The 14,951-nt window shown below is 37.8% G+C and overlaps 1 protein-coding gene across 2 annotated transcripts; it reads right to left on the bottom strand.

The window, feature by feature from the left end:
• Window positions 1-7,005: 7,005 nt before the first annotated feature.
• On the bottom strand, window positions 7,006-13,863 carry LOC113714775 (probable LRR receptor-like serine/threonine-protein kinase At2g16250). Of its 2 annotated transcripts, none has more exons than XM_072069265.1 (5): window positions 13,303-13,863; window positions 10,945-13,225; window positions 10,613-10,741; window positions 10,146-10,168; window positions 7,006-9,731 (listed from the first exon to the last, which is right to left on the bottom strand). In XM_072069265.1, the coding sequence occupies exons 2-5, from the start codon at window positions 12,918-12,920 to the stop codon at window positions 9,130-9,132; spliced, it is 2,730 nt and encodes a 909-aa protein (XP_071925366.1). In that variant the 5' UTR covers window positions 12,921-13,225; window positions 13,303-13,863; the 3' UTR covers window positions 7,006-9,129. The 2 variants fall into 2 exon arrangements, with proteins under 2 accessions (XP_071925366.1, XP_027094644.1); XM_027238843.2 differs by having other exon boundaries at window positions 10,945-13,220.
• Between the last annotated feature and the right edge of the window lie 1,088 nt (window positions 13,864-14,951).

Here is a 14,951-nt window from a genome sequence, read left to right as displayed (position 1 = left end):
AGAAAGAAAGAAATAAAAGAAAAAAGAAAAAGAAAGAAATAAAATGAAAAGGAAAAAAAAATTTCATCTTACAAACACCCAAACTTCTACAAAAGTTTTTCTACAACTTCTACAGTGATCTACAGTACAATTTTATACAAATATCCAAAAAACTCACCTTTCAAACAAGCATAATTGTTAGGTTTGAACTTGAATCAAATTTTTTAGCTTTCAGACAAATTAGAAACCCAAGTTTTGATTACAATTTTCTATTTTTTGAAACAAGGAAAAAATTTTAAGCTTCAAAAAATAAAATTACTTTTAACACCTTGATGTGCTCCGGCTTGTAGCCTAGTTTAGTTCCAATTGAGCCTCATGTAGATGTGGGCTAGACAATAAATTATTGGAGTGCAAATAACATTTTAAAAATCCTAAATTATTGGAGTATGTCTTAAACGCACATTTCCCTAAACCCTAAAATATACTAGTAGTATGGGATTTGATTAAGAAAAGGAGAGCAAACTTACTAGTAGTAGAAGACAAACTACGGCTCAGGCGGAACAGCCGTCCTTCTCCGCTACTTTCACCACCGACGGCGATACTTCTTCTTCTTCCTTTTTTTTGGGATAATGAGACATCTTATCACCATCCAAACAAAACCTGCAAGCTTCACAATCTATTTTTTTTTTTTTAAAAAAAGTCTCATAGTTTGTACACTATAATATTACTGGTTGAAACTCAAAAATTACATTTGGCGCCATTTTTGGAAAGTGAGAATGTTCGGTGAAGATGTCGGCTTTCTCCCGAATGCTAACCTTCCCAGCCTCAATCGAAACAGACTTTGGAAGGAGGAGGTACTGATCCATGTTAAATACTAACCCAAGGAAAAAAAAATACCTTCGGTTAGTATTAGGATCTTTTATGGCTTTAAATTAGTGCTTCTTTGTTGGCTTATGCAAGTTATTACTTGATGTCCATAAATTTTGCTTGACATCCATGTAATGCTTGTTGGTTAGATGAAAAAGAATGAATGATGTAAATTTTTCATATGGGTCTTTTGAAGTTTCGTTAGTTTCCTTTGATCATATTTGTGTGATTGTGTTCATTCGATTAGATTTTTGGTTAGTTGGTTTGGAAATTGTGAAATATCATTTCATTAGTTGCTAGAGTGCATTTTATGCCAAGTTCCTTGTGACATAGATTGCACCCAACCCGCGCGCGACCATGCCCAGTTGACTAAGTTTTGCAGCACTGTACATAATAGTCTTGGTAGAAAAGTTGGGACCGTTAGTAGTCCCACACCTTATTTCTCCAACTAAGTGCCAAATCTTGTAGGCTTAACTAAGGCATGAAAATTGTGTCACAAGTTGTTAGAATTATGTAGCATATACTAGAAGCTTGTGGAACGTTCTAAACTATCCAAGAGCCATGTGGAATGGTCTAGAATCTTGTGGATAAGATGCGATTTGTGTAAATGTTTCTAGAGTCCAAATGTACACACACTTTGTATAGAATATTTTTAGAGATCATGTTTAGGTGTACACTTTGTAAAATCCTTTAGAGATGTGTAATGTTTTTGGCTTGTCTATAAATAGGTCAAACCCTTTCCATTTGTAGTCTTGTACAAGAGTTTTGAGTGTAATATAAGCTGTCATTTGTCACACATACTTCTATCTTTGCCTACTACTCTTATGCTTCTACATAACTTCCGCATACTTTGTATTTAGGTAGAACTAGCCAACCGTTCATAGTTTAAGTCTTGAACGTTTGCTAGTGCCGCACGATGTGTTGGCTTATAGGAAAACAAGCAACCCGTGACACTTGTCTTGTTTGACAACTACCAAAAAAAGGGAAAGCATAAAATAAAACAAAGGAACTTTCACTAATCAAAATGATGTTTGCGATTCATGATATTGAAGGATCAGTATATATTAAGAGGTGGATTTTGTAGAATTTTGTTCATTCATTTTATCAAGAAACTAAAATTCATTCCATTCCAGTTTTTCAATGTGGAATACTAAAATTAATTATTTAAACCCAAAACTGTAAAAAATGTGAATAATGATAATATTTTATTTTTTTAGAATTGTGAAAGAATGATAATCAAGAAAGATAAGAGTATTGGTGGCCTAGAATATTGGTTTAAGTTTGACGAAGAAGAAGGACCAAAAGTTAGAGTTTGGACCGGAACATTGAAGATGGTGGACCCTGTGAAGCGCTCATTTGTCAAATGAAGGACAGGGAAGATATGGAACGACATTCACCATTCTCCGGGATACTAACCATGAACAATGCTGAGATATTTGATTTTTGGTTCAAAGAAATCACAGGAATTTTGGCTCGTCGTCGAGCCTTTGAATGGAAACTTGTTTACGCTTCTTTCTGAATACAAAAGGTCAAGAATAGAAAGTCCAACTGGCACTATTTTATGCATTATACAGTAAGTAATATTTAACTTTTCCATTGGTTTACAACTTGTTTAAATGGCATAAATTCATTGATATACGTTTTCAGGGAATTCATTGGTGGGCCTCAGCCTCGTGAAGAACAAATTAGCAATTGCAGGTATATTTTATACTGGAAAGAAGGCTAAAATTATCTGTGCACTGACGAAACTTGATGAAACAAGAATTGATTGCACGACTAACAATTGGATAGTTGTTAAAAGCTTGTTTGCGTCTTTTCGGACGGGCGGAATGACTCTTAAGCATGTAGCTGAGAAAATCAAATTTTCATGGTACAACTGATTATTCTGATAATTTTTTACCACTCTAGACTTTTCTTTCCTTTTCTAGCTGTTATTTTGACAAGTCTTTCTTTTACGAGTTATCAAATAGATAGTCAGTATATTTTCTTGCAAATTGCTGATTTTTTCCTTTTTTTTGTTTTGTCCTTTTTTCTGATTCATTACTTGAATCACTGTCAATTGTGTAATGAAGTTTATATGTGATTTGCCAGCATAAGCACAGATGGTTCATATCCCTGTTAATTACCCTATTTTGTTTCTAACCTGTATTTTACGGTTCTAGTTACTTCTTGATTTATGTTATTTTGTAATAACTTAGTCCTATTGTAAGAATAATATGATAGTATGTAACAATGTGGTATTTGAAAGGCTGTTAACAAAGAATAAGTAGCAATCATCAATTCTGGTTCTGAGTTGAGATTTACCTTCAAATTTCACTAACATATGCTTGTTTTTTTTTATTTTAGTCATGATGATGTTGTGAAGGCGGTAGCTCATCCTCTCTTCCTATCGCATATTGATAGATTTTGACTTGTAGTTGTTAGGAAATTGTAATAACTACAAGTACAGAAAATGACTTTGGCGTGAAGATTCACTTTGTTTAAGGAAATTTGCTTCTACTATTCTACTACCGGATTTGCGGCAATTTTCAAGTGCCAATCTTTTGACCATTAAATTTATACTCTAATTCAACAGTCAACATGACAAATATATGTGCAATTTTGAAGTTTCCCTCCAAAATTTTTCACCATCCAAATTTATTTGAATAGGCGTGCACTTGATTATAAATCTTTTCCATTCTTCACACACTTTTAATGTGGGATTCATCACTAACTATTTCCTACAGTAGTTATGACGTATGATCATTTTCACAGCAAAGCATTCAATCTAGAGTAATATGACAATTATAAGAAATCATTTATAAACACGTATAAGGAAAGGGGGTTAGTGTTTAGGAATTGGGCTGAAAGAATCAATGACGAGAAAAGCGAGTATTTTTATGTCTATCAGTTTCATCTTACCCAAGGAACACGAAGGTACAGTGACGATAGTTGGGGTGTCCTCCACTTTGCACGAAACAGCTGTTTTCATGTTAATTTTGTAGACCACACCAATGTCGTGAGAACTGCAAGAGGCCGTAGCAAGGTAATATATTTTAAGGTTAATTACTGACAGGGTGTCAAACCTGTACAATAATAAATACCTACTCGAGAAAAATACAGATTTTGTATACAGCGGTGAGTAGGGTCGAATCCACAGGGACTGGGGATAATTTATTTCTTTTAGAGTCTAGATATGGGGGGTTTTTGAAAATGATAGTAACTAAATTACTTGGAATAAATTAAAATAAAATAAAATAACTACAACTCAAATAACTAATTATCACAATAAAAATAATAATGGACGAACTCTAGCCAAGAGACAACTTCGGAGATGGTTCACTTAATTCGATCACAGATGCAAGGATTATTCCAGTTACTATCTGATAAATTAGTTATAGTTGTCATACACGCGATAAACAACCAACTCTTCCTCAATTTATCGATAGCCAAGGTACGACCGTTGACTATTTCTCTAATCAGGAAATAACCCTAGGTACGACCATAGAAGTTCAATTCCCTAATTGTATGAATAATTAGAAGAGCCTAATTCTAACCAATCAACACGCTACGAGGGTCTCTTTAAGTTAGCCTGTCTATCTCCCTGACACAAACCCAATCATGCCAATTGCCACCAGTTTAGAATAATTAAACAATTACGGATTTAACTACCCTAATTGGCTTCAGGTTATTGAATTAATCTAGAATCCGGGCCCTGGATAATCGAATAATAAAACAACCATATGAACATAAAGCAGAAGATAGACAAATACCAGTGAATAATGAAAATAAATAAAAACTAATTCGATCTCACAAATTTAGTAGAACCAAATCCTTCGTTGTTCTTGACTAGACAAACTTAGCCACGCCTCATGAGAAAATCTTCAAGTAATTTCACTGAGGTCCAGGCCATCAAAAGAGCCAAGAAAGAAACAAAACTAAACTACGCTAAAAGCTAAGCTAAAACTATCCCCCCGAAGAAATGGAAACAGGGCAAAATAAATAAACGAAAGAGTTGGACCAAACCAAAAGAATGAAGTTCCCTATTCTAAAACAATTGCCTAACTTTTCTCCGTGGTCCCCACCGAATTAGGAACAACAGCCACCCTCTATACGTTTGTTTCTCATTTTAAAGTCCAAAAGATGACTTATGCTTCTTATCCGTGGTCCCCGCCGAATAAATTGGAAGTCCAAGTACAAGAGGAAAGCTCCTGCCAATTCCACTCTTCTTGTTTCCTTTTGGTAGGAGGACTCCTACACGTACAAGCCAACTACCGATAATAAGAGCTCTCCATCAGCAACCGAAAATGGAGTTTTTGGTAGCACCATATGGGCCCGACTTGTATATCTGCTGGAGGCTCTAAGGTGTGGAGGATTTTTCTCAATAAAATTCCCTTTTTAGCATTTCTCAGTTCCACTTCCTGTAGATAGGTCCAAATACCAAAAATGAGTATATATCAACAATTAAAACAATATTTGGCAAGGACAAAGGAAAAGTAACAATAAAATTACTAACAATTAACACCCTATCAATTACCAAAAACCTTCTAATCTTAGTTTAGGATTAAATTTCATCTCTAAAGTTTCGACTATTAGGAACAGATAAGAAAGAATGAAGTCATTGGAGCAAAATTGTATTATCTCTTCCTCGACCTATTTATTGCTATTTACGAGTTCTTCGATCGTCCAATATTTTTCTCTTTGATGAGGTAATATATTTTGACTTAATCTTTGAAAGAAATTGTCAGAATTATTATTGTCTAATAAGCTTTATTTTTACAGCAATCGCATGGTGCCGTCCAAGATATGTCGTTTGCGAGATTGCGCTAACCTATAGCAGTTATGTCACTTCTCACGAGAAGAAAACACGTGCTGAGGGGAAAAGAAAAGCTGAGACTGGTGAATCATCAAAACAGAGCTAGAGTTGCAAATGAAATATCTGTCAAATTTAGAACATAATCCCCTTCCCCCTTCCCCCCACCCCAAAACCCCCACCCCCTTAGTTAAGCTTTGAGTAGTTATTAAACATATAGTATAACAGTAAATGGCCCCCTGCCAAGTCAGCATGATCGTCCGCCCATGTGGCGATTAGAGATTGGTTGGTGCTGATGATGTGAAACTGATGCTAGGTTTTTTTTTGCCTTGTTTATGCAAAATTTTAGAGATGTAATTATGTGAGTTTCAATGATTTTAACATTTTTCTTTAGTTTCAAATTTAAAATTCTCCATTCTATTATGTTTTTGCTCTGTTTTTCTTGATGTGTTGTAGCTGGACTAACTGTTTGCTACATTTACGTATTTTTCAAATTCGTGATGCATTTCTGCCAAGAAAAAGTATGTTGAAATCGAATTGCTTTTTCATTTGTTGGTTTCAAAGGTTTGTCATGCTTCATGCTGATAAAGATTAAAAAATTGTTATGATTTTCTTCCGTACATCTAGAAGATGTTTATGTGTTGTCTCACAGTGATGAAATAGGCTTGCATCTTTCTGCCTCTAGCATATGTAGCAGTGATTTTCAATATGAAACTGAAAAATTAGTGCTGAAACCAGTTTTATGCATTATCTCACTGTCGTGAAATAGGATTGCGTCTTTCTGCTTCTAGCATATGTAGCTGTGAATTCTCGACACAAAACTGAAACATTAGTTGAAATTAGTTTTATACTATTGTGGATTTCAGAATTTTATTGACCATTCACAAAATGGGATGAATTCTCTGGAGAGACGCGTAAATGGTCTAGAGAAAGCTCTTGATGCGATGTGTAGTGATCTAGCAATATCAACAGGATAGATTACATACACTGATGCTACAGGAAATACATGCTGCATGCTGCCTGGTGCAGAAGTCTCGAGCCCTAAGTTCTTGAGGAAAAGTGAAGTATAGAATTTTAGTTCAAAGGTTTCTTTTTCAAATTGGTGCCAGTCACTTAATTATATGCCAAACAAATATGTAAATTCTAAATCATCAAAACTGGAGAGTCCGATAGAGAAGCATCAATGAGGAGTGTGCCTGCTGTGGACCTCATGGGAGATGCTCAAGCAGGCTCTAGGGAAACTCCAGATTCCCACTCAAAAAGAAGGATTCATAGGTTACTCAAAGATGTTGATACAGTAAAAAGTCGCTATAGTGGTGGCCTTGATATCGCATCACGTGCCACTTGTGTACAGAAGTAGATTTAAATAGCTAGTAATTGGCATTTGTTATTCAGTTTCTGCTCCATGCTTTGGAACATTTCATTCGCCCTTTACAATACACAAATCACTAAATTGAGTACTCTATCCCTGAAAACAAAAGCACAAGTGGATTCTCGTGGGGAAAAAAAAAAGATTCCAAGATAAATCTTTACAAGACAAAAATCACCAAAATTCAGTACTACTTCTGAATTCGCCTAAGAAAGAAGAAATCCGAAAAGATTATGAATAGTTTTACAAGACAACAATCACCGACTTAAGTAAGCAGGCTCCCCCGTTGTGGAGGTTTGGGGTGTCATTCCCTGAGATGTATCTCATATCGGGGTTGGGAGGGTTTGGGTTGGTAGTTATAAGTCTCCTGTGGGACCTCAAAGGATACCGACTTTTGGAGTTTCATCGGGGTTTAGGTTTGTAAAAATTGACGTAAGCTCTTTGGGCTTCGAAAGAAAGTAATCTTTATACAAAATTGAAGCAAAAAAATACTACCCAGAGGAAAGTTTGGCGTTTCCTCTGCAAGAGATACCATTCACTACGTTCAAAGATCTACAAGAACCATACAGGAAACATCCAAGAAATTATCAGCTAAGCCAATATACAACGAGAATTAAGACCGATCTAAAGATAACTAACCGGCAAATGAAGGCGCTTCTCTGAGATGAAGAAGAACACAGAAGAAAGGCGGACTTTCTGAGCCCCAATACTGGATTTGATGGACGGTGACAAGAAGAGAGATCTGAAGGCGCTTTTTGCGTGTTGAGAGAAAAGAAGGATGCTCTGGACGGCGGACAACTTGCCAGCCCATTTTACCACCCGTTTGGTTGGAGGGTTTAGGGGGAAGGCAATGGGTATGACCATCAATGATTGTCATTGATAATGTTTGGAACCCTACAATGGTAATGAATCTATGGTAATGGAAGGCCAAAAAGTCTTCAGTGGCCATTCCAGGGTGAATTGGGCATTTTCGCCTTGATTACCCACCAAGACACAAAAATGAAAGAAAAAAAAATATTCTTAGCCTCCATTGCACAAAACTCTCTCTCTCCAACATAGGTCAACCATATGATCCAAGTTAGAGATGGGACCCAAGTCAACCATCGGCTCTGCCTCTTGTTTCTTCTCCTTTCTACTTGATTTCGCTGGTATTGGGTATTCATGGTGAATTTCTTTTTTTTTTCTGAGTAGCAATTGGTGGTGGGTTTTCAGATTCGTACAAACTTGAAAAAAATAGTTTGTTAAATTTCAATTGAAATTTTGCTTTTGCTAAAATTGGTGGAGATGATTTGAAGTATTTGGCTAAACTAGTGAAGTTTTGGAGACTATATATGTTTCGTGATGTCACGGGCTGTGGTCATTGGCTGGCATTTGGTGGTTTGGCTCCAGAGATCAGCCGATCCCATTATGAAGCAAGAAAAACAATTGAAGAAGCCAAGAAGGAAATCCATTATAGTAATAAAAAGAAATTTAATAGATCCCGTTTGCAACATAACTTCCAAACAAGTGAAAAGGAGGAATAGGCAAAACCTATTACCATTGAGGAACTTTTGATACTCATTGCCATTGCCATTGTGAAATTCGAACAAACGGGAAGTCCCGAGGCCACACAACTCCCTATTTTGTTTTCTGCCCACCATTCGTTATCAAGTTCTCACGTTATGCTCCATGTATATACGTACATAACTTCAAGAATCTTTTGCCGTTTCTATATGTGATATTTCGTCTCCTAGCATCAGGAAACGGTTTTATTGGTGGAGATGGATATCTCAATCCGATTGTACTAATAACAAAATACTTTAGCTGGATGCCTCTGAATTTGCATGAGATCGTGAAAAACTAATGCTCGTAATTACATTGAATGGCTATTTACATTACATTTCATGCAGGACAAGTGCAAGAATCATAGCTTGCTTCAAACCTCTTTGATTTGGATCCAAAGGCTCATCGTCATTTTCTTGGAGGATCCCCAAATGAATCAAAGTTGTAGAAGGCTCTAAATCAATGACCTTCAGGAGGAGGCAACTTTCAAGCCTAAAGCCTTTCGACGCACACAAAGTTACACGGACTGCTCGATACCAGGATGGGAAAAGATTTACTGGCAACATCACTCAGAGCTTGCCTAGTTTTCATCCTGCTTCTCTAGATCTTGAATATCCACTGGCTCAGGGAAAATCTCGCTCGAGGACCTTTTGTGTGAAGATGAGTATTCATTCATGCCACTTCCATGAGACCCCGCTCTCCCTGTCTGTTTTAGATCACTGGCACCTTCTCTTCTTGTTTGGCCTGGAAAACTGGCACTCTCAGACGAGCTGTGATGCCAACTACCGAAGAATGCAGTGGTCCAATAACTTCTGGATGATGTTGTTCTTAGCCTTCCAGAGCTGAAATTTTCTTCCCTGACAACCTTGAAAGGATTTTCCAGTGCTCTGAGGATGTGTCTCATCAGGGGACGTCTGGAAGGCTTGGGATTTAGGCATGACTTGGCCACTATCGCCACAGCCCACACTTCTTCAAGTAGATCATCATCTATGATAAGAGACTGATCAATAATCTTACCCACCTGTTCCTTTTCGTGTATACTGATGTAAGATAGATTGTTTTCCAACCACTCATTTGTAGAGCCCTCATCTTCAAAATTGCAGATGTCCAGCTTACCCGAGACAAGCCCAAGTAAGAGCTTTCCAAAGCAATATACATCATAAGCACAACTTGCAGATGGTCCTGTTGATTTGCAAAGAGCATAGCATTTAAGCAATTGCCAATTGCATTACATAATATGTTTGGAAAACCCATTAAACTCTGTGGTTCAGATATTTAGAAGTCCCTAGAAGTAGAAGCCAACAGGACTCTACAGGTTATTGCCAGAATGAAACAATTCTATGGAACCCAAAATCATGCATGAGTCAACAACATGGTTTGAAAAAACCCATTTCAATTAATCATAAGGTCTCCCCAACATGATATAATGTGATAGGCCAATAATGGATAAGTCAAAGGGGATTCAAGCTATGTGCAGGATTTTCGTCCTTGACCAAGTAGGAGACCGACCTCAAACATTGCCTAGTTGCTGATGCAAAACAAGTGATTAATCCTCAGCTATTTCTACTCATGAGTATGTACGGGAGTTTAGTGTACCTGAAGGTCCTTTATCAGGAGTCCTGCACGTTGACAAAATTAAAAAGGTTAATGTTTCTAACATAAAAAGATGAAACTAAGAGATCGCTTACATCAGGAAGTGGAAACTATACAAAAGCATGGGACCTTATCATCTTTGCTATTGAAATTTCGCATGAATACACACCTAAAGAACTTGACATGACATCGTTGTAAATTATCTTTTCTAGCTACTTTAAGCTTGCTTGTGATTCTCAAGCATGTTTTAGTTTAGAACACAATGCAGATAACCAGAAAACTGTTTCAGTCCCTGATAGTAGAGCACAGGAACCTTCCAGTAACGAACCTAATCACCCAATTAACTGGGAATATGACAAGTCCACTTTGCATGCACTCTGACATAAATTTTGTTTTATAAAATTAAATATGAAAAGCTATTGTCAAATGCAGACACGAGTTGTGATAATGTAAATGGTAGAAGTACTTACTGTGCCATCCAGAACATTCTTGAAATCCTTTGCTGACTGTTCTCCACTCCTTGAGCGCAAACGTCACTTAAACTTCCAAGTCGTACTTCATATTGATCATCAAGAAGGATGCTGCTTGCTTGAATATCTCTTCAAACACAAAATAATAGTATGAATAAGATGACGAGGTAGTCAAGCAGGATTTCTTCTGAAACATTTGGATATGCATCAGTTGCCTTTAAATCTAGCCATACTTTGAATCAGTCCCGAATGTCATTAAGATATATAAAAGCTCTCTATAGTAGAAAGTAGGAATGATACATTACAGCCAGAAAGAAAGAAATGTGTGGTACCTGTGGACAAGTGGAGGATTACACTCATGGTGCAAGTAAGATAAAGCCTCAGCAGCTCCTATTGCAATTTTTAATCGTGTGATCCAATCCAAAGATTGTAAACAATCATCATCCAAATGGTTAACCCTGTAAAAGGAATTGGACAAGTCTCCATTTGGCATATATTTGTAAACCAAGATCTTTTCATTTTCAAGCTCTAAGCAATGACCAATAAGTTGGACTAGCCTTGGGTGATTTATCTTGTCAAAAAGATCCAATTCCGAAGTACATCTCCCTTTCTTGAGAACTTGTAAATCAACTCTCTTTATGGCTACTAGGTTTCCACCCTCTAATGTTCCACGGAATATGTCTCCAGAGTGACCATGCTTGATGAGGTTTGTTTCGCTGAAGTTATTTGTGGCATGGAGCACTTGCTCGTATGTAAATTCTTCTCCAAGACCTGAGAAGCACAAAGGAATCTGAGGAGGTGGCCTACTATCCTTTACTGAAACATGCCTGACTTCCGCTGTTCCTCTTCCATTTCCACTTCGTTTGTTACATACTTTTAGCACATATGCTAATGCTACCCCTAAAATCAAAATGCAGCCAAGTCCACCAAAAGTTCCCACCAATATAAAGGTGAGTTTGTTTTTCTTCTTTGAATGTTCCGAAATTGGAGGTTCTGGTGACTCGGGAACATTGTTGCCATCAAAATGAAGGCCTCTCTTGGCATAAAATTTTTGGCAGTCCATTATACTCCTCTGATCTGGCAGGCTCTGAAAGCAATTGGTGCTGATATTGACACTGCTTTTCGTAGTAGTAGGAGCCAATCCTTTCAAGAAGTTATTCGATAGATCAAGTGAGACATTTCCGCCAGTTTCAAAGGGCACATTTCCGTAGAACAAATTGTTTGAGAAATTGAACTTGGTGCCGGCATTATCAGAGAAAGCAGTAAGGTTTGGCAATTCACCTGTGAAGTTATTCTCAGAGATATCTAGAAACAGTAAATGCGGCACTGACCGCAAGACATCAGGAAATTTACCATCAAATTTGTTGTTCCTGAGAACTACAAATTCCACAAATTTTTGATCCAAAAGTACTCTAGCTGGCAGAGCACCTTCTAGCTCATTATTCCCAATTAACAACTTCTGTAAACTACTTATGCGTCCTAAATCCTCAGGCAATGGCCCCGACAAAAAATTGTAACCAAGATCAAGCTCCACCAAGGCAGAAAGATTACCCAGCTGAGCAGGAACAGAAGAGCTGAAACTATTGTCGTGTAACCTCAAGAACTTAAGACTAGAAAGTGAACCAATCTCAGTAGGAATCGCCCCAGAAAGGAAGTTTGACGACAAATCAAGACTACTAAGGTTCCTAAGAGCTGAAATAGCGCTAGGAATTGGCCCTGTTAATAAATTTTTTGAAAGATCAAGAACTGACAAGGAATTCAGCTTCCCCAATGCCGCTGGAATTGTCCCAGTAATCGTATTTTCAGACAAATGCAAAGAATTAAGCCTAAACAAACTTCCCAATGAGTCAGGAATTGATCCATAAATTGAACAAGACCTGAGATCAAGCACCTGTAATGTAGCTAGTCTTTGGCCTAACCATTCTGGAATTGGCCCAGGAAGTAGAAACCCTGAAGCATTGAAGGAAGATAATGAGGTCAAATTGCTTAAAGGATAAATAGCAAACCGTGGATTTCGCTTTCCAACCCGAGTTCTCCTTATCCCAGATAAGCTTATTCCTGTCACTCTCCCATCTTGGCATTCAATCCCTGTCCAGTTTAAGCAAGGCTCGACCTTTTTGGGCCAGTATCGAGCTCTAATACCAAGGGATGCCCTGAGCTCCAGCAAAGCCCATCTTTCCGAGCCGGAGCTTGCTAGAACCTGCTCCGTCTGCATAAAGTTGAAAAACAAGAGGGAAAGCAATGCAACCTTGAATTGACCGTCCATGACCCTTGGAACCAAAAATGAACTTGCTAAGGTCTGTAGCATGTCAATGATACAATCCAGCTGCCTCAAGGTGAAAAGTGCAATTTTGATTTGAACATGCACAAGCACAACCTTTTACGCTGATTAGGCACTTGCTAAGGTCTATGTTATAGTAATCCAGCACCTTCAAGAATAAACACGTAATCTTGATTCAAAGTCCATAACCCGATTCAGCCGGTGAGTTCTACCATAAATTTGAGCTCCCTCAAGAAGAAAAAATGCAGTCTTGAGCTCTGTTTCCACTTTGGGACCGGTAAAGCAATAGAATGGAGCTTCCACCTTATTTCCACAGCAAATGTTGGTCTGCCCTGATCATTAAATGAATAAGCTTGCGACAGTGACAGCAAAATGGAGCATAATAAACTAGTATGATAAATTTGTTTACCCAGTGTAGGAACTTGGTAGTTTGGCGGATCACCAGCTTTGCCTTTGATTCTTCAGTTTCAACTTTCAACACAGCAGAAAGGCTTTTGTTTTGGACCATAAATCAAATGAACGAGCCCATGAGGGGTCGTAACTGTCCGAGTATCGGACCGTGTATGACTGCTGTGTGTCCCTGTCTCTGACTCTGAGGGTAATAATGGCAGGAGGAAGTTAATAAGTAGTGGTAGTTCTGGTATGGTAGTAAGGTGTTATTAATGGCAAGAGGGCATTCCACAACCGCCACAACCGTTCATTTCAATTTCAACACACGTCCCTTTCAGCTCTATCCAGACCAGAGCTCCATTAATGCTGCAATACTATCCTGTGCACTCTGAAGTCTGGATGACTGCTGAGTTGAACAGGTTGAGGTTTAAGAATTCTGAGTTGTGGGAACTGGGGAACGGGGATTATGATTATATTGGGAAGTGGAAGAAGACTCGAGGAATAACGGTATCCGTGTCTCTCCAGCCCCCAGTTCGCGCGCTTCTCTTGGTGTTTTGTAATTTCGCGTGGAAGTTTTGTTGTTTTCTGGAATCTAAACTAGAGACTTTGGATTCAATAATGCTAAGTCAACCATCACCATTAGTTTCCGGGAAACATAAAGGGTACTTAATAGGCCAAAAGATGAAGATAAGACTGAGTTGAGACGTATGAGGTTTGATTTTTCTTTTCTCTTTTAACTCATTAGAGATGGAAGAGCATGAACTTTCTTCATTCGAGCAAGTAGACCCATCAACTGGTCCAAGACATCTATTGTGGTGTGAACAAGGAGGAAATAAAATTTGCAATAACAGCATAGGATGTTACAAGCCCCCGCGTGAATGGTCCAGCGGCAGCGCCTCTCACCAGTGAATCTTGAGCTCACAAGTTCGAGTCTCCGCTCCGCTGGATTCCTCCGCGCACTTAACGTGTTCGGACCGGGTTGGGGCGCTGGGTCCGGGCCGCAGAGGATTAGTCGGGCCCCGTAAAGATTGACCCGGACACCCCTGTGTCGACAAAAAAAAAAAAAAATAACAGCATAGGATGTTACAACCAAAATTATATAATCATTTGACCAAATTTTTATTTTGCTTGATGTGCATATTATTAATTACCCCGCTACTACATCATTTCTATCTGTTCTGTGACTAATCAAATCGTGATTCTTCCATGAGTTTGTAATTACATGACTAAATTAATTCTGCAAGCCCGTCTAAAACATCTTGGAACAATGAAATATGTGAATATAAATAGCTTGGTAGGGATAATAATACAGGTCAAACTACAATTACTAACCAAAAGTCATTGGTCAGAATCACAATCTGAAAAGAATATCTGGTTGAATTAAGTGACGTCTTCATGGTAACTAAACAGGCGCGGACCAATATTAGCAAAGATTAGAAGCAAAAGTAACGTAATAAATTCCATATTCGCAGTTTTAGAAGTACTATTCAGTTTGATTTATTCCAGTTAGAACCAAGGACTAAGAACAAGGAGGCGGCTGATGGACTTAAAAACACTAAAAAAAATTCGGGGTTACGTCTTTTTTTGACAGAAAAGATCATTTTATTTAATAAGTCTACAGTAATGACAGAAAAAATACATCAAACAAACGCACAAATGCATATAGAC

The sequence above is a fragment of the Coffea arabica genome, chromosome 10c (assembly GCF_036785885.1).
Source record: "Coffea arabica cultivar ET-39 chromosome 10c, Coffea Arabica ET-39 HiFi, whole genome shotgun sequence".
Lineage (NCBI taxonomy): Eukaryota > Viridiplantae > Streptophyta > Magnoliopsida > Gentianales > Rubiaceae > Coffea > Coffea arabica.
This window is presented reverse-complemented; position numbering and strand designations above follow the sequence as displayed.

Coding starts and splice junctions, on each gene's coding strand:
- LOC113714775 (XM_072069265.1), bottom strand. CDS start 12,920: ATGCTACAGACCTTAGCAAGTTCATTTTTGGTTCCAAGGGTCATGGAC. Junction 10,742..10,944: donor AATCCTCCACTTGTCCACAG/GTACCACACATT, acceptor TTGTGTTTGAAG/AGATATTCAAGCAAGCAGCA. Junction 10,169..10,612: donor AGAATGTTCTGGATGGCACA/GTAAGTACTTCT, acceptor GTCAACGTGCAG/GACTCCTGATAAAGGACCTT.